Below are 16,440 nucleotides of genomic sequence, written 5' to 3' on the forward strand. Positions count from 1 at the left end.
TATTTGAAAAAAGTATCGGCTTAACGCGCGAATGCGCAATCATCATGTCACATGTTTAATCGAGAATAGTGGAAGACGACCTCCCTCCCTTGTTAATTTCCTCCAATAGAATGATTTATTTGACTAGAATGTGATAGAAAGAAGTACGAAAAAGGTAGGGCATTTCAGGATCACAGTAAAAGTTTGATCGAAAGATGACGTTTTATTTACATTTGTTAAGTCGATGCCTTACTAGTTTGTGTTATTACACGTAATAAAAGTGTTAGTCGGCACGAAATCTTCGCATGCGTTCGACCTAACTGTTTGACAGAACAAAATTCGTTTCCTTCAGAAACAATTAATTAAAGATAAATCGCACAGATATGGCAGATATTAAACAAGATCATAAAGGCGAGGATACTGATAATTATGGAATGGGTAATAGTACAGAACCAAAAAATATGCAAGAATTGACGGAATACGTGAGTACGGTATAGTTTATTGTTGACATTCTCTGTTGATGTCTCGTGACAACTCAATTGTCTGTTTAAATTCACATTTTTTCGGTTTTCTTTTAGGTACAAACGCTACTACAAAACATGCAAGGCAAATTTCAAACAATGTCTGACCAAATACTTGGGAAAAATATCCTTTAATTATTTAAAATCCGTTTCCTTAAATAACCTCAATAGATATAAAAAATTGAGCTTATTTTAGGAAATTATATACGTATATATATAAATGTACATCATACTTACTATAGTTTTTTTCATAAATAATATACTATCCTTAACGCAAAGTACTAGATGAAATGGGAAATAGAATAGACGATTTAGAGAAAAATATTACAGATCTAATGACACAAGCTGGTGTAGAAGGAGGTGACAAGTGATTATATTTATTACAGAATTGGTGAAGACAACTTTAACATGCTCTCACAGACACACACGAAAACATCTTTTTCGATATCGACAAATATTATTGAGTAAGAACAATATTTATACATTATTGATATGAACTTTTGGTTATTAAAAAAATAAATTGAATTTTTTGCAATAGGGTAGCTAATTTAATAAACACGTTGTTTCGTTTCTTTTCTTAAATAGAAGTGTAAAATAGATTTTACTGTCATTCAGATGCTATCAGTCCAATTATGTTTAATAATCATGGGCACGGTTAAAAACTTTTGATACGCAGGTGTCGATGGTACAGTTTTAAACACAAACTGTGTTATATCCTTTCGTCCAGAGTTACTTTCTAATTCAATCTAGAATTGTATAAAACATTTTAAAGGAAGCAGATTAATTGGAATTACATAGACTTATGCCTCGTTCTCACGGGTTTCTCCTCGTCAGATTCAGATTCTGTGTCCTCCGAACTCTCTCTGAATTCCTCAATTTGTACAGATTCTGAAGAGTTCGTTTTTAAGCTAGACTTTGCCGAATCCTATAAAAAGATGTAGATATTTATTGCGCTTGTAACGTAATTGTACGTGTACAATTGTTAGCGATTGATAAAAATAATCGATCTACCGTAGATTCGGTCGTACGATTACTTAATTTTTGAGAAACCAGGGGAGAAGATGTAAAACGGCTAGCCAGATTTGTAAGAGAGTAAGCCTGTCTAAATGAAGTTCGTCCGACAGTAGTTAATCTCGCAACGGAATCGGGCACATGCATTACTTCGCGAAATTCCTGAAATTGAGATTATTAGTTTCACTAATTGCGGTAATAGAAGTAAATTTTAGTTTTTATTTTTATGATTTTTTTTTAAGTGAGAAGGTATATAGTAGAGACTTTAAATAATTAGCTGAACAGAAATTTACCCCGTTCATGTTTCCTCTCATCGTTCGAAAGTCCTGTGACAAAATGTCGAGATAGTACTACTTTTAAGAGAATTATTATTAAATTTAATACGAATTTAATACGGGTGTATATGATATAATGTGCGAAGAAATATAAATACTTAGTACACTTTTCATATCAAAAAGAATCAGTGTCTTTACGAGAACGTGACCTACCTCTAAATCCTTAACTTCATCGATATCAGCAATATCTTGGTAAGCTTTCGTTAATAATTCGAGAGCTTTTGCATGAAAACTTAATTCAATAACAACAAAATCTAAAAGTATAGTTTTTAGATCGTGTAATTTCCTCTTTTCGAACGAATCAATTTGTTCTTCCAGACCTTTTACGACTCTTGAAACCTCAATGGAAGCTTTCATTAGCTCGGATTCTGCTTGAGACTATACTAATTCTTAAGGACGCAAAATAGTTATATTTAAAACAAAAATCAATGTAATTTGGCGAGCGGATTAAATAGAGGATACAATCATTTGTTTGTTTCTAGGATTTCGCTCTCTGAGCCTGTCCAAATGTCTTTTTCTTGTCAGTTCTTTATCTCGTGCTGTAAATGTACTTTTTACATCATCACGAGCGTGTTTACAGATCGTTGCGTACTGAGAAAGAGGAGCAGTTATTTTGGCATCAAATCTCTGTACTTTGGCGTCTCTAAGAATGGTTGAATGGAAATTTTTTATTAATTTCATTAAAATTTGTTTCTAATTGCCACAGAAGAATACATACCTGTAATCGCCTATTACTGACAAAGTGGTGGAAAAATTTATCAATCCGTTCGAAAGAGATCGATTTATAGTTTCCGATTGGGCGTAGGTTTGAATAACTTTTGCTATTTCGTCTCCTTTATCGCGTAATCTGAAGATATATTAAATAAATCTACACGCACACACAAAAATGTGTTAAGAAGCAGAAGAAATAATCAATATAATGTATACGAACGGAATAACAGCGGTTGTTATGTACAAACCTTGCCGCTTTTCTAATATATGCTGCAAATGACGTGCATAATTCCGCAAAATGTTTCTCTACGTTCGATATTCGATCTTGAACAAACTTTGCCTCTTGTTCCCTGATAAATAGTGTTGGTAATTATAACAAAATGTGAAGTATAAATATGACAATATGAAAATACGTACCCGATGCTGCTTTGGGACCTTGAACGTAACATATTGTGGTATGTGGTTTCGCGATTTTTTTTTTTTTTTTATTAAATTTAAACCGCTCGATCTTCATATAAAAGTAACACACGCTACTATCGTTACGTCTACGTGTACATCCAAGTTATACTTTACTGTTGGCAGGTGGTGCATTCTGATCGCAAGTGAGGTCGATTTTTTACTATACTCTCTTCGATGTAACTAACTTTTGTACGTGACCAATTTTTTACGTATTTATGGAAAAGTATATTCATTTTACATACAAAAAATGTGTCTTACAAACGTATGTTTATTGTACCATTCGTTACGTACATATATATTTTCATAGGATTATGTGTAGGGTTTCTACAATGATAAGAGTGTGAAGGATATGCAAAAAAAGAATATGTTTCCTTAATAAAATATGGAAATTGTTTAAGATTTTTTTATTACAGCAAATGAGTGACCTGCGCCACTACCAACAAGAATTCCCGTATAATCGTACGGGAGCAGAAGCTGTTCTGGGAATTTAACATCCTTTCTATCACCATTTCCGCAGTTTCCGTGTTCGTTCCAACCCCAACATAAAATTTTGTTATCCTCTGTAATGTAATGGAAGGTAATGTATTTATATACCACTTTGAGAAATATGCTTTTCATTACTATTATTAATATAAATACCGGTTAAAGCAATATTGTGTTCTGAACCGACAGACACTTGATAAACTTTTGATAGATTTTCGATTCGTGTAACATTCCAATTAAATGTCTTCCCAATTTCTCTTATACCTAGTTGCCCGTACGTATTTCGACCCCAGCAAAAAATTTGTTTGTCTAACGATAAGATGATTATGGTATTAACATAATACGATGTTATCGGAACAGTGGCTATTAAATTGAATTACCATTTACTACAATTACGTGGGACCAACCGCTATGTATTTTAATCGGTAACTTAAACTGAGGATTTGATAATTTTATTGGTATTGATGTTCTTGAAATTACATCAACATTTACTCCTAATTGACCGTGTTTATTGTCACCAAATACATAAAGATCTCCATCATTAGCTTTCGCAATCGTATGATGTTGACCACAACTAACATCTTCTATATTCGTAAGCGTTGTAACTGTATAAAATTATCGTTCGTTAATTTCGATTCGCATGAGAAACACCTTGTTTATGTATTCTTCCATATGCGTTTACCTTCCGTGAAAGTGTGGGCAACATTTGTCGAGGAGCCTAGACCTAACTGTCCTTTACTACCTGTACCTGCTACTAAAATTTTATGATCCTCCGTTATTAGAGCAGTATGTCTTAAGCCCATAGAAATCCTTTTGAATTTTCGATTGGTTACAACTTCGAAGGGTTCGCACGTCCATTGGAGGGTGTTTGGTTCCTTACCCAATTGACCGAAACAATTCGAGCCCCATAGAAATAAAGTACCGTCTATTGTCAACGCTGCGGAACAATCCCAGCCACAGGCTATATCCAGGACAACCTTTTCTTTTAACTTTCCATTTAATTTTCGGAAAGAAAGAATGTCCTCCGTCATGGGAAACCCCGTTTGTCCTTTATTATTCCAACCGCAAGAGTAAACGTGTCCGTAATCATCTAAAATTAGCGTATGTCCAGCACCGCCAACAATTTTATTTATTTTTTGCGGCTCTAATGAACATTTCGATAAGTCAACTTCGTTGGGTAAAATACATTCCTCCGATCGAATTCCTTGGCCAAGTTGACCATGAGAATTGGCGCCCTATATAAAAGGGGTATAAATTTAAATTATTCCCACCCAAATTTAGGATTTCCATTTTGAACATAATAGAATAACTTTAATTGCGTTACCCATGAAATGAGATAATAGGACATTGTCATAAGTGTAACCTTTTATTTTTATTAAATACTAGTATTTATTATCGACTGATATTTAATCCTTAATACACCGTATTTATACACTTTTGTATTTAACATCTTGCAGGACTGGGTCTCACGTGAACTGAAATATGTACTAGACTTGAAAACGTGTGCAATAAAGAGAGAGAGAGAGAGAGAGAGAGAGAGAGAGAGAGAGAGCGAGAGAGAGAGACTTAGAATTAAAGATTAATATTTTCGTTGTGTGATGTAGATGGCAGTAAAGTATGATATTTATACTATTTTCTTATCGAGCTCATTAATTTAATTTATACAAATATTGGTAATTTTGTTAAGATGTGCAATAATATTATTTAAACAGTTTCAATTATTGGGAGTTTGGATAAAGCATTGATGGAATACATGCATTATGGAAGAATCTAATAAGTTTGACATTAAAGAGGTTAAAACTAACCTTTTGCGCGCGATAAACGAATGTTCTCAACGTGGTCTATTGCATACTACAAAATGGTAGACACAATTTTAGCGATGAATTATTATACAATCGGTATTTCACTATTGCTGAAAGTATAAAAATGTTATTTTCTTTATCGTAGGCTAGCCGAATTGAGTTATTCTTTGAAAGATGTCAAACTTGATGTTCACGACATTACTGCCGATTTGTATATGTCGGATGCGAGCGAAGAGGAAGATACGTATATTTTAGCAAAAACATATTTCGATTTGAAAGAATACGATAGGGCTGCTTACTTCACCGAGCAATGCAAAACACCAAAAGTCCGATTTTTGCATTTATATTCTCGCTACTTATCAGGTGAGAAGAAAAAGATAGATGATATGACAGTAGTGCCTCCGGACCCGTTAAAAAACGAAAGCTTAAGATTATTGTGTGCCGATTTGAGAAAAGATCACTTGGCAGATAAGCTAGATGGTTTTGGCCTTTATCTTTTCGGTGTAACACTGAAAAAATTACAACTTACCAGAGAGGCTACGGATGTACTAGTCGAGGCAACCCATAAGCAGCCTATGCATTGGGGATCTTGGTTAGAATTAGCTTCTTTAATCACTGATAGGGAAAAGCTTGAAAGTCTATGTTTGCCTAGTCATTGGATGAAGCATTTCTTTATGGCTCATATGTATTTAGAGCTGCAGTTAATAGATGAAGGTTTAGCGTTATATTGTGAATTACAATCAATGGGGTTTGAAAGAAATGGTTATGTACTTGCTCAAACTGCAATTGCAGTACATTATAGGAGAGGTAAATAAGCCTTTTAAAAGCATGTTCTTATTACTACAGTGTATTATAGTATTTCCATTACAGATGTTGATAACGCAATAGAAACATTCAAGAGGATAATTAAGGAAGACCCGTATTGTTTAGACAATATGGATACGTATTCTAATTTGCTCTATGTGAAAGAAATGAAAGTTGAACTAGCATACTTAGCTCATAGAGCAACAGAAATAGATAAATATAGATTGGAAACATGTTGTATAGTAGGTAAGTCTATTGCATTTCAAAGATGTGGTTTATTATTTTGATGTTTAACTAGAATAGCATTTTTTAGGGAATTATTATAGTTTAAGGGGGGATCATCAAAAAGCAGTGATGTACTTTCACAGAGCATTGAAATTAAATCCACAGTATCTTTCTGCCTGGACTTTGCTTGGTCATGAGTTCATGGAAATGAAAAATACCAATGGTGCTATTCATAGCTACAGACAAGCTATCGGTACATATTTCTTATATTATTTCGAGTATATATTCTGAATTAATTTATTTCAATTGATTTCAATTAATTTGTTTAGAAGTGAATAAACGGGACTATAGAGCATGGTATGGTTTGGGTCAAACATATGAAATTCTGAAAATGCCATTCTATGCACTCTACTACTATAAACAGGCTCAGTTGTTAAGACCGCATGATAGTAGAATGGTATTGGCTCTAGGAGAAGCATATGAAAAACAGGACAAAATACAAGACGCGTTGAAGTGTTACTATAAAGCATGTAACGTCGGTGATATCGAAGGAATGGCATTGTTAAAATTAGCCACGTATGTATTAAAATTTACTTTTGCGATGTAACATTTATAAACGTGTGTTCTAATATATCGTAGGCTGTATGAAAAATTAGGCGAACACGATCATGCAGCGGCAGCTTATACGGATTTTGTGATGGATGAGTTTAGAAATGCGGATAGAACTGATTTAAGTCACGCGTACAAATATTTAACGCAGTATCATTTAAAACGGGAACAATTAGATCACGCTAATCACTATGCTCAAAAGTGTTTGCAATTTGACGAGACGAAAGAGGAAGCTAAAGCATTGCTAAGGACAATAGCTCAGAAGAGAGGAAAATTCGAACATTCAATGGTGGTAATTATATTGTACTTTGGTTGGGTTAGGTTAGATTAGGTGATATTTATTGTGATTTAAATAATATTAACCAACTTTTAATATTGCACAAATTATAGGTAGAAGATATGAATGAAACGGATCCTGTCATCGAACAGGGAGAAAGGGCAGACGTTACACCAGGAAGTCAATTGTCGCCGATGAATTTGTCATTTATGCCTACACCTTAAGATACTAAGAAAGGTATTTGTTAGTCACTTAAGTTATATCTTTATACGCGTTGTTTACATTTTTAATAAATATTGAGAAATAGGAATACTATTTCTTTTTAATAGGCAAGATTTATTTATTACACATTGATCTTTGTACGAGTACAAAAATACACAAATATAAATTCTTTTTAATAACAATATCACCGGTAATAGTTATTTTTCAATATATTATTTAAAATTTGTGAGGATTGTACGTAAATAGGTAGATCCATGAATTCAGGATAGTCGTAATAAAGATGTCGCATAGGTGACGGTGCTGGTGGTACAACCGCTGTGGTTTTCACAAAGCAAAAGTATGGATCGGTAGATGTTAGTGGTGGATTTTGTGGTACTTCGGGGAAACCAGGTGGAGCACGAACGCGTGCTCGGAGAGCGCTTGTGCTATCAGGTGAGTTTGTGCGCCATTGTCCTACTACGATATCCGTATCTGGGGTTGTGGACGCACGTTCATCGAAACCAAGGTCCGTTGAGGAAGACGATGTACTGCATGATGAAATTCGTTTATGCGTAATTCTTAAAAATCCATCGGTCGAGTCTTCGTTGTCCGCTATATAATTCAACTCCTGTGCCATTTGTTTGTCCTGAAAAAGAATTGAAAATTAACTAATTAATATAACGATTGCCAGTAAAACTGAACCGAAAGATTGTAAGTGTACCTGAAAGTGATGAAGCTGTGACCTGCGAGTATGTTTGCTGCAAAATGATCTGTCAGGTGACTTCGTATCGGCTGAAATCATTTCAACATCGTCATCCGAAAATGCACTATCCGTTTGCGTAGCCATTTCTTTATATTTGATATTTCTTCGTTTCGTGTCTTTACTTTTAACTGGCGTTCTTGAGGAACTCAATTTATTTTTACTCGAACTATTCTGTCGTGCACTGCGTTTTTCTTCTTTCGTTTTATTTTCACTCTTGCGCACTGTCTGCCTCTCGTTTTTGTTCCCTTGAAACAGTTTTCTTCTTTTATTACTAGCAACAAACTCAGTCGACGTTTTCTTCCGTTGTTTTTCATCATCTTGGAATCCTTTTTTAGATCGCGGTGTATGCGCAAAATAGTTGCTCTTTCCTCCATTGTGTAAGAAATCATTTTGTTCCGTTTTTTCGTATTTTCGGAACAAATGAGACTTTGGGCGCGAAGAAGGTACAAACTCATCCTCGGAAGAAGTGCATTGTTTCTGAAAGATTTTTGCGATTTCTTCATCTACAGATGAACTATTGTATTCCTCGTCTGCGTATGTTTTCGAAGATATACTTTCGATTGCGTTACTTTGAACATTAGTAGACTGTTGGCTATCTTGAGATATGTTTATCACGGAGTACGACTTGTCGAAACCGTGTTCCTCTATCGATATATCCATGGGTTCTTCTAAGATCACGTGTGACATAGATTTTTCGGTATTATCAAAGTCTACCGACATGTTCATTGGCATCGTGTCCCTCGCGTTGTTCCATTGTTCGACAGAAGAATCGGAATCTTCCTCGGCAGTCACCATTTCGTCCTCTGATTCTTCATTGTTGTTCTCTTTCTCCTCTTTCAAACTTTCCTCTTCTTTTCTTCTTTCCTCCTTCTCAGTTCTTTCTTTGTAACTCTTGTCTCTTGATTTCGTGCGTTCCGCTTCCGTGTTCGCCTTGGAATCAGCTGATTCCGTGAAGCTTGTCCCAAATATGCAAAAACGCAAAAGATGCAACGGAAACATGATATATTTGATACCATTCTCGATGATGCCACCGCTCATTGAATGTAAATCCTCGATCGACGGCATGAACATCTTGCTTTTCGTTGCGTTTGACTCTCTCCTTGATGCTTCTCGAGGAACTAATGGGCTGTAGCGATTGTTTCCAAACACAGATTTCGATACGTCTTGCGTGTCTGATGCAATTTCCTGTTGTAATATGAAAATTGTGATTAATTTTATAATTTATCGATTCTACAAAACTCTTAAGTTTTTTATTATATAAAGCATGCGACTTTACGATAACGCGACTGTATACTATGCAGGATTTACTTGACCAGTATCGAGGCTGTCACTCCTCTGAGTGCAAAAACTAAAAAATGTTAATCGTTTGAACATATCTACATATTAAAAACCTGCTGTGTGATGAAATACAATTTGTGAATTTCGTTCGAACTTTCCGTAAGAATAATCTTGTTAAAAGCGAGCATCAAAAGAATATTTATCATTACTTAAATATTATTAAAATTTCGATAATTTAAGACATAATTAGCACTGGTTTATCTGTAGTATGACGTCACTAGAATAATATATATCAAACACTGCTATGGTGCTATTTCAAACGATATTTTAATTAAACAACTTTTTTATACGCATCATTAGAGCAACAACGAATAAATATATGCACTACTGATATATCACGACCGCGAATTTTCACTACCTTCTCTCGTTTTTCACATCTACTCAGCGATCGCTGAGAGTATATACTTACGTTATCGACTTCAGAGCATTGACGTCTGTTCTTTCTGCTTGTATTTTTATTTTCTTTCGGCATGATTGCTGACACTTTATTCCTACTATCACTACGTCACGACCGGTAGAAAAACTATCAATTTGAATTCTTAGTAGAAGATCGCTGGCGTACGGTACACCTGAGCAATCGCAAATGAAGTGGAAAATTAGCGTCGTGTATTTTTAAGGAAGCGAAACACCGATATTCTCTCTCCTGATTGGCTAGTCTGCCAGTAGGAGCAGGAGAAATTTGGTATCCAAGCTTGAAAGGTGTAGGGGTGAATCACCCCTTCCAGGCAACTCTTGACCGTAACGTTTGTACTTCCACGCTTTCAGGTCAATTCGTTCCCCTTAATGCCCTACCTCTTATTATTAGGCACTTCATTGAGTGATGCTTCATCCTTTTCTTGCATCAGGTTTATTAAACTCAGTAGACTCGTTCAGCTTTTAGTGCAACAATTATTTGCAATGTATAAAATATTTTATATTAGCTACTGTTACCGTTACACACGATGCTCGTTATTTATATGTACGCAGACAATGAGTTAAGTAAAAACGATGAAGACGTCTGGAATAAGAAGTATTAGCCTACAGTCGGCCTCCTTGGTTTACACCCTTAAGTACCTGGCCTCCTCGAGCCTTTTGAAGGCTTAGAGCTCAGAATCGAGCATAATGGGGTTTGTTTTGGACAATTGCAGTTAATTCTTTCTTTAAAGGTTCCCGATCTTTTAACACAAAGGAATTATTCACCGTGGTCACGGATTTCTAGTCTTCGACAATAATGAAAAATTTTCAGAACAGGTCAATTTTACGAAATTAACCCAAATGATTGTTATTTGGGACCGTAGTTTCAGGTATCTGATATTCTATTTCTAGCAGTGATTTTCCCTGTGTTCGATACTATGAAGACTACCGATTAGAGTTGTGTAAATCCGTGTTATTGATGCACATGACCGTAAACACGTACTTTTTATTACATTACGCGTGTGAATCATCTTTCCAATTTTTTAGTCTTTGGATTCTTAAATGGAAATTCGATAAACATTATGTATATTGCAGTAACGCGTACATAGAATAAAAACTTGAAATACTTATTAGAAGAATTTCATCAAGGAAGTTTAAGAATTATTTTCTTTATGTATATATGATTATTTCAAATACTTATATATAATAAAAAGCGATGCTTGTAACGTGTCGATTATTTCGAATGGCCCGCGTAATAAACAGAAGATGCCGGCCATATTGACAGTGTACTCCCAACCCAGCACCAAGGATGTTTGTGCGTGCCTGGCACGACTGCTGTTATATCGCGGTCGCTGTCGTTGTCAACGTTGTCGTTGTCGTTCTTATTCTGTTTGTCGTCGTCAGCGTTGTTCTTGTCGTTAAATCGTAATTGTTGGTGACGCGCAAAAGTATCGAGCGATTCACGACGCGGTGATAGCATTCTTACTGGATCGTCGTATCTTATCTACGAGATGTCAAATCAAATATGCCTAAAATGGAACAGTTTTTTGAACAACATCGCGACGAGTTTCGAAAGTCTCTGGGAGGAGGAAGGTTTAGTAGACGTGACATTAGCAAGTGATGGACAGTGTCTTACAGCTCACAAAGTGATTCTCTCAGCAAGCAGTCCTTTTTTCAAGAAAGTTTTCCAGGTTAATTTTGTATATCGTTTCTCCCGCTGTTATGATCTCTTAGACATTTTGACAGTTGTTCCATTGTCGTGTAAAATTCTTTGTCAACGTCCCTAATTCATGAAATAATTTCCAACGTAAATTATATCAATGTTTACGATCAATAAATATTATTCTCTGATCTCCGTCCTCTGTCGATTCTGTTACAGACAAATCCGTGTCAACATCCAGTTATAATACTCCAAGATGTTCACTTTAGCGAATTGGAAGCCTTACTTATATTTATATATAAAGGGGAAGTAAATATTGAACAAAAGAATTTGCCAGCACTTCTAAAAGCTGCCGAGACTTTACAAATTCGTGGACTCTCCGGGGGAGACATATTTGCTAAAGAATCTTATAAAAGATTAGTAGAATTGGAACAGGCAGTTGAAGAAGGAACGACGACTGCTAAAGAAGAGACTCCTCGGAAGAAACAAAAATTGAATAAACATCAAAATTCTATATTAGAAACAGCATTGACGCCTAAAGTGTCACAGTCGGAAAGCACAAATGACTCTACAAATAGTGAACAGGGTGGAAAAGAAGGAGATCATCCGTTGCAGAAGAATATGCAGAATCCAGTATATCATCATTTGGAAATGAAGGTTAGTCATGAATTATATGAATGGTATTTAATGCTTTTTATACAATAGTAAATTGAATATCGATTCCAGATAGAACCACTGGAAACAGCACTGGAAGAGTCTGAGAAACAGTCTGCAACGGATAAAGATCCAGCAGAGAGGTTGGACACAGGGCAGATCGACGGAAATCAAGGTTAGTGGATGGGAAATTATAATATCGCTTTATGAACAGTAATAGTAAACATGAGCACATTGGCATGTTATTTATATAGAATATGTTACATTTATTTTCTGTCATTTTCCGCATATATATTTTAAGTGTTACATTTTTATGTGCATACTTTTTTAGTATCGCATTATGTCTTAAGTTTGGTGAAAAATTGTGCGCTATGCATTAAAATTTGATGCGATAAGGGAAAAAGGTGAATGTATCTCTTAAGAAAATTTCATTGCATATGTATTGGTTAAAGTCGGTACAAATCGTTTGATCGTGGTCAATGTGGCAAAATGTATGTGTTAGGGTGTACTATTGAATTATGATTTGTTGAAAAAAAATTTAGTATTAATTCTGGCTATATACATACGTATGGTATATAATATTTGCGATTGGAATTATTATTGAAATTAGGTTGCTAGTTGTTTTCGATGCTTTTTCAAATCATTGAGTTAGCTTTGATGGTCTCTTCTGCTTTACCCATATTGGTGTAGCACGTATTTCTTTCATTTCTTTTCATTTCATCCGACAGTACAAGCAAACTCATAGTGGAAATGGGGACGCGTCTAGGTAGTAAAGTGTAAATAAAGTACGATCGGAGAAACTAGAGGTCAAGGCGCAGTCGGTGTGTATAAAGATATTTATTGTAGTCAGACAGGTGAACCAAGCGAAAGAGAGGAAAGAGAAATAATTGAACGGGTTCGTTTATTATTCAATTGCTCCGTTATTCATCAGTCCTAGAGAAGTCCTGGCTTCTAGTATTCGGCAATTTGATCTAGACTTTATTCCGCGTGTAGACATAAAGAGAAAAAATCTCTGTGCATGCGTGATGGTGAAACCAAATGGAATCGTGTTCAACGCGGTATTAACGCGATCCTCGTCGAATTTGCTTGATTGTCCGGTACGCTCTGAAATTCACGCGTTAGGGGGATCCGTGTCTAAAGCAGGCTGTGCTCTGATGTGTGTGGCAGGGTCTGGGAACAGCCCTGTTGAAGACATTTCCGGTTTATCTGGGTTATCCGGCCTAACTGGATTCTCGGACGTGAAGCCGCTGCTATACGCGTATCAACAACTACCTTACGCCGATCTTCTGCCGAGTCCAGAGATAATCTCAACGTGGGCATCCTCTCGACCGATGGATCATTTGGCCTGTGACCTTATGAAGATCCTCTTTACCCCGGAGGAGAGGATTCTCTGTAACGTAAACGGCAAGATGGGAAAACAGCAGTTCGATAGTAACAAAATACATTTGATAAGAGAAGTTCTGTTGCACTTTAGTGGTATTGCACCAAATAGCGTCGAGTGGGAGGAGACGTGGAAAAATTGTGTAACTAAAATCGATACTAGCAATAGGGGTTTGAAGAGGTATCTATTCCAGAGGCGGTCAGTTTACACTCAATGACTAGGGCGTTTCAGGTCAGGGGTAAAACGGAAACGTTTCCACTGGCTGGAATGAGGTACCGCTCTCGGTAATCGCTCTTTTCGATCTCTCAAGATCGTATAGGATCGTCTTGGATCGCCTCGGAAATTTCTGTATCCTATCCTTTCAAAATGGAATGCGAGTAGGTGGAGCCGGTGGGGATGCTCGGAGAAGAGAGTAGAAAACGACTCTTGTCGAGGGAATAGGAAAATGGAAAGCATTCTGGGCACGGTCCCAATTACTTATACGCTTCACGTTTGCTTTTACGAGATGCAATGATCGTGCAATTTTAAATCAGTTCGTGCATTTCGTTGCGCGAGAAATCAATTTTTTTACCGTTGCCTTTCGTTTTGGTTGACGACCAGCGTGCAACGCGTGCTACGGAGACTATCGTTTTTTTACGGTTCAAGAAAATCGATCGTTCCGCTATTCGATTTCCTTGATGTTCTTCTTCCTTGAACCTCGTATCTCGTATCTCACCACTCGTGTCTCCTGCAATGGAACATTCCTTTTTATCGTTCGTTTATGATATTCACGCAACTACGCACTCTCGCCGTAGACGATCCACATAATACGTACTAATGTTAAGCGTGCTGTGTCGTAGAAACACGCAAAGTTTTTCTTATGCTCGATGCCGCGGTGACGTACGATCACGCGCATCACCGTGCACGCGTCTAGATAGATACGTATGTACTTAGCTGTATATACGTTTACCGGTATACGCGTGCGAACATAAATCGCGTTTTGCACTATCGACAAACTATAGATACGTACATTTAAAGAAGACGGACACGTCGCAGCCTTTGCGCGACCGGAGTAATAACGTAAGATATGCTTGTAGAATATTTAAAGTGTTCAAAGTGCCGCGACGAGACCTAACGCGAACAAATTCTATCCTTTATTTCGACTCGAATGGACAAACTTGTTTCTCGCGTTCATTTCTCTGTTCGTGTTTCCCGTTTGATCTCGCGAAGGTACGAAACGCTTCGAGTTGACTATTATTTAAATCTATACGATTGTAGAAAAACAAAAAAAAATAGCAACACTTCTCCACTACAAATACACACACATACACGCGCATACACACACGGATACGACTGGTTGCAAATAAACCTATTTTACATTTTTAATTGTCTCGTCATTTCCTGATATTCCATGTTTCTGTACACGTGTATCACGTGTACGGGCGAGCACATCAGAGAAATTCGCGGCAAATCTGGAGGAAAACTGTTTAATTGTAAGAAGATTGAACATCGGACGTTTCCTTGAGTTCCAAAGTTTATCCATTTCCCGAAGAAAGAGAGTCCCAGATGAACCAACAGGCTCCTAGCACGAACCACTTTCCAACTCGTTCTGTTCACCTCGAATAACGTGTAACGCCATGACGAAGGCACGTAATTTTCACGAATTAAACGAAGAAAATTTGAAGTCGCCGACCGGAATTACTTGCAGGAACATCGAAGCCGAACGTAACCGTAATTGCCGACGCAAGAGAGACCTCGACTCCTTCGCCCGAGTCGGAAATACGTGCGAAATTTCCAATTGGTCTCGATCGAACGCCACCTTGGAATAGCTATCGGTCCAACGACGGCCTCCCCTCGCCGAATCATTCGTATTCGGAACCGATGCACGATCAACAGGAATCGACGAACATTCTGATGGAACGAGACGCAAGAGTTCTACGGTCCGGGTTTCCCACGTACGCCGGGACCGCTGGCAATTCAGAGTTTCCGGAAGAGCCTCTGAAGGGTGTCACGGCGTATCCACCATTCCCGTGTCCGTTCTGCGACAGAGCGTATACAAGCTGGGGCTTCCGTCGGAGGCACATCAAAGCCGTCCACACGATTTCCCCGTCCCTAAACTGCAAATGGTGCTTACAGGTACGTGAAGAACGTGAGTAACGCGCATTCGATAGCGCGAGAAGTGATCCTGAATATTTTTACAGGTTCTCCCTACGCATGCGGCTTGGAGACGTCACGTAATATTAGCGCACAATCTCTCGGCAAGCGACGCACACAATGGGCTTTTAATTTTGGAGGAAGCGCACATGGTTCTGCAAATTGCGCGTCCTACCAGACTGGACACTTTGGTCAATATAATTAAACAAAATTCTCAACAGAACAGCAATCGGGATGGTCAAAAATCGGACAAGGATTGAATAATATATCGACCTCGTTGGAAATTTGTTTGCTTGAATCTGGAATACGGAGAGAGGTTCTTGCTAGGTACATATCCCCCTGATTAAATTATTCTTATTCCCAAGGAATAAGTAAACGAATAAAAAATTCGTATATTTTTATAAACACTTATTAGTCTATTCGATGATAGTGTTGTTTTCTTTTTTTTTTATGTATATTTTTGTTGTATATATCGCTTTTACGGACTTATGGATGGCCAGGATCGCGCTGCACACAACGTGCAGTGTTTTTATCGTTGTATTAGCTATACTTTTGTACAGGAAAATAAATATTTAACGCGCATCCATCATCGAGTAGTAGTACGTGTGTGAAAGGGAACGAAATCTCGTTGGGCAAATGACTTTTTAATTATTTATTTTTTTAAAATGTTTTCGACAATCGTGCATCAGTCGGTTGGCATT

The 16,440-nt window shown here is 37.0% G+C and overlaps 6 protein-coding genes across 11 annotated transcripts in view; 3 read left to right on the top strand and 3 right to left on the bottom strand.

Annotated features, from left to right (window-relative positions):
- LOC143423365 (electroneutral sodium bicarbonate exchanger 1-like) overlaps window positions 1-16,440 on the top strand; it is a 284,457-nt gene that overhangs the window by 155,885 nt on the left and 112,132 nt on the right. The gene's annotated exons all lie outside the window — the stretch shown is intronic.
- LOC143423385 (heat shock factor-binding protein 1) lies at window positions 126-3,718 on the top strand. 3 transcript variants are annotated; one of them, XR_013101825.1, is made up of 4 exons: window positions 126-470; window positions 558-624; window positions 783-964; window positions 3,430-3,718. XR_013101825.1 is itself a non-coding variant. In XM_076894663.1 (3 exons), the coding sequence occupies exons 1-3, from the start codon at window positions 363-365 to the stop codon at window positions 869-871; spliced, it is 264 nt and encodes an 87-aa protein (XP_076750778.1). In that variant the 5' UTR covers window positions 126-362; the 3' UTR covers window positions 872-1,035. The 3 variants fall into 3 exon arrangements, 2 of the variants coding, with proteins under 2 accessions (XP_076750778.1, XP_076750779.1); XM_076894663.1 differs by lacking the exon at window positions 3,430-3,718 and having other exon boundaries at window positions 783-1,035; XM_076894664.1 differs by lacking the exon at window positions 3,430-3,718 and having other exon boundaries at window positions 136-461; window positions 783-1,035.
- Fam92 (CBY1 interacting BAR domain containing protein Fam92) lies at window positions 1,078-3,239 on the bottom strand. 2 transcript variants are annotated; one of them, XM_076894654.1, is made up of 8 exons: window positions 2,975-3,238; window positions 2,806-2,907; window positions 2,565-2,693; window positions 2,309-2,489; window positions 2,000-2,224; window positions 1,805-1,837; window positions 1,512-1,673; window positions 1,080-1,425 (listed from the first exon to the last, which is right to left on the bottom strand). In XM_076894654.1, exons 1-8 carry the CDS (start codon window positions 3,004-3,006, stop codon window positions 1,291-1,293), a joined length of 999 nt encoding a protein of 332 aa, XP_076750769.1. In that variant the 5' UTR covers window positions 3,007-3,238; the 3' UTR covers window positions 1,080-1,290. The 2 variants fall into 2 exon arrangements, with proteins under 2 accessions (XP_076750771.1, XP_076750769.1); XM_076894656.1 differs by lacking the exon at window positions 1,805-1,837 and having other exon boundaries at window positions 1,078-1,425; window positions 2,975-3,239.
- On the bottom strand, window positions 3,370-4,949 carry Sergef (secretion regulating guanine nucleotide exchange factor). Of its 2 annotated transcripts, XM_076894642.1 has the most exons (5): window positions 4,824-4,949; window positions 4,182-4,734; window positions 3,880-4,104; window positions 3,656-3,808; window positions 3,370-3,576 (listed from the first exon to the last, which is right to left on the bottom strand). In XM_076894642.1, exons 1-5 carry the CDS (start codon window positions 4,851-4,853, stop codon window positions 3,410-3,412), a joined length of 1,128 nt encoding a protein of 375 aa, XP_076750757.1. In that variant the 5' UTR covers window positions 4,854-4,949; the 3' UTR covers window positions 3,370-3,409. The 2 variants fall into 2 exon arrangements, with proteins under 2 accessions (XP_076750757.1, XP_076750758.1); XM_076894643.1 differs by lacking the exon at window positions 3,656-3,808.
- On the top strand, window positions 5,044-16,130 carry LOC143423372 (cell division cycle protein 23 homolog). 2 transcript variants are annotated; one of them, XM_076894638.1, is made up of 8 exons: window positions 5,044-5,360; window positions 5,447-6,108; window positions 6,172-6,351; window positions 6,419-6,583; window positions 6,660-6,906; window positions 6,970-7,231; window positions 7,330-7,453; window positions 11,791-11,928. In XM_076894638.1, the coding sequence occupies exons 1-7, from the start codon at window positions 5,260-5,262 to the stop codon at window positions 7,438-7,440; spliced, it is 1,728 nt and encodes a 575-aa protein (XP_076750753.1). In that variant the 5' UTR covers window positions 5,044-5,259; the 3' UTR covers window positions 7,441-7,453; window positions 11,791-11,928. The 2 variants fall into 2 exon arrangements, with proteins under 2 accessions (XP_076750753.1, XP_076750754.1); XM_076894639.1 differs by lacking the exons at window positions 5,044-5,360; window positions 5,447-6,108; window positions 6,172-6,351; ... (2 more) ...; window positions 6,970-7,231; window positions 7,330-7,453 and adding exons at window positions 11,184-11,602; window positions 12,298-12,400; window positions 15,294-15,721; window positions 15,787-16,130 and having other exon boundaries at window positions 11,791-12,228.
- Window positions 7,623-10,175, bottom strand: LOC143423818 (uncharacterized). The gene is made up of 3 exons (XM_076895403.1): window positions 9,928-10,175; window positions 8,139-9,365; window positions 7,623-8,063 (listed from the first exon to the last, which is right to left on the bottom strand). The coding sequence occupies exons 1-3, from the start codon at window positions 9,988-9,990 to the stop codon at window positions 7,623-7,625; spliced, it is 1,731 nt and encodes a 576-aa protein (XP_076751518.1). The 5' UTR covers window positions 9,991-10,175.

Source organism: Xylocopa sonorina, chromosome 5, assembly GCF_050948175.1.
Source record: "Xylocopa sonorina isolate GNS202 chromosome 5, iyXylSono1_principal, whole genome shotgun sequence".
Classification (NCBI taxonomy): Eukaryota; Metazoa; Arthropoda; class Insecta; order Hymenoptera; family Apidae; genus Xylocopa; species Xylocopa sonorina.

Bases quoted from the DNA above. Each gene is read 5' to 3' on its own strand.
- LOC143423385 (XM_076894663.1), top strand. From the start codon at position 363: ATGGCAGATATTAAACAAGATCATAAAGGCGAGGATACTGATAATTAT. The intron at 471-557 runs GTATAGTTTATT...GTTTTCTTTTAG, and splicing joins TGACGGAATACGTGAGTACG to GTACAAACGCTACTACAAAA. The intron at 625-782 runs ATATCCTTTAAT...AACGCAAAGTAC, and splicing joins TGACCAAATACTTGGGAAAA to TAGATGAAATGGGAAATAGA.
- Fam92 (XM_076894654.1), bottom strand. From the start codon at position 3,006: ATGTTACGTTCAAGGTCCCAAAGCAGCATCGG. The intron at 1,838-1,999 runs GTAGGTCACGTT...ATTTTGTCACAG, and splicing joins ATGAAGTTAAGGATTTAGAG to GACTTTCGAACGATGAGAGG. The intron at 1,674-1,804 runs GTAAATTTCTGT...TCTCAATTTCAG, and splicing joins TGAGAGGAAACATGAACGGG to GAATTTCGCGAAGTAATGCA.
- Sergef (XM_076894642.1), bottom strand. From the start codon at position 4,853: ATGACAATGTCCTATTATCTCATTTCATGG. The intron at 4,735-4,823 runs GTAACGCAATTA...CCTTTTATATAG, and splicing joins CCTATTATCTCATTTCATGG to GGCGCCAATTCTCATGGTCA. The intron at 3,577-3,655 runs GTATTTATATTA...ATTACATTACAG, and splicing joins ACACAATATTGCTTTAACCG to AGGATAACAAAATTTTATGT.
- LOC143423372 (XM_076894638.1), top strand. From the start codon at position 5,260: ATGGAAGAATCTAATAAGTTTGACATTAAAGAGGTTAAAACTAACCTT. The intron at 6,109-6,171 runs GTAAATAAGCCT...TTTCCATTACAG, and splicing joins TGCAGTACATTATAGGAGAG to ATGTTGATAACGCAATAGAA. The intron at 7,232-7,329 runs GTAATTATATTG...CACAAATTATAG, and splicing joins AATTCGAACATTCAATGGTG to GTAGAAGATATGAATGAAAC.
- LOC143423818 (XM_076895403.1), bottom strand. From the start codon at position 9,990: ATGCCGAAAGAAAATAAAAATACAAGCAGAAAGAACAGACGTCAATGC. The intron at 9,366-9,927 runs GTAAGTATATAC...ATATTACAACAG, and splicing joins AATGCTCTGAAGTCGATAAC to GAAATTGCATCAGACACGCA. The intron at 8,064-8,138 runs GTACACTTACAA...ATTCTTTTTCAG, and splicing joins CACAGCTTCATCACTTTCAG to GACAAACAAATGGCACAGGA.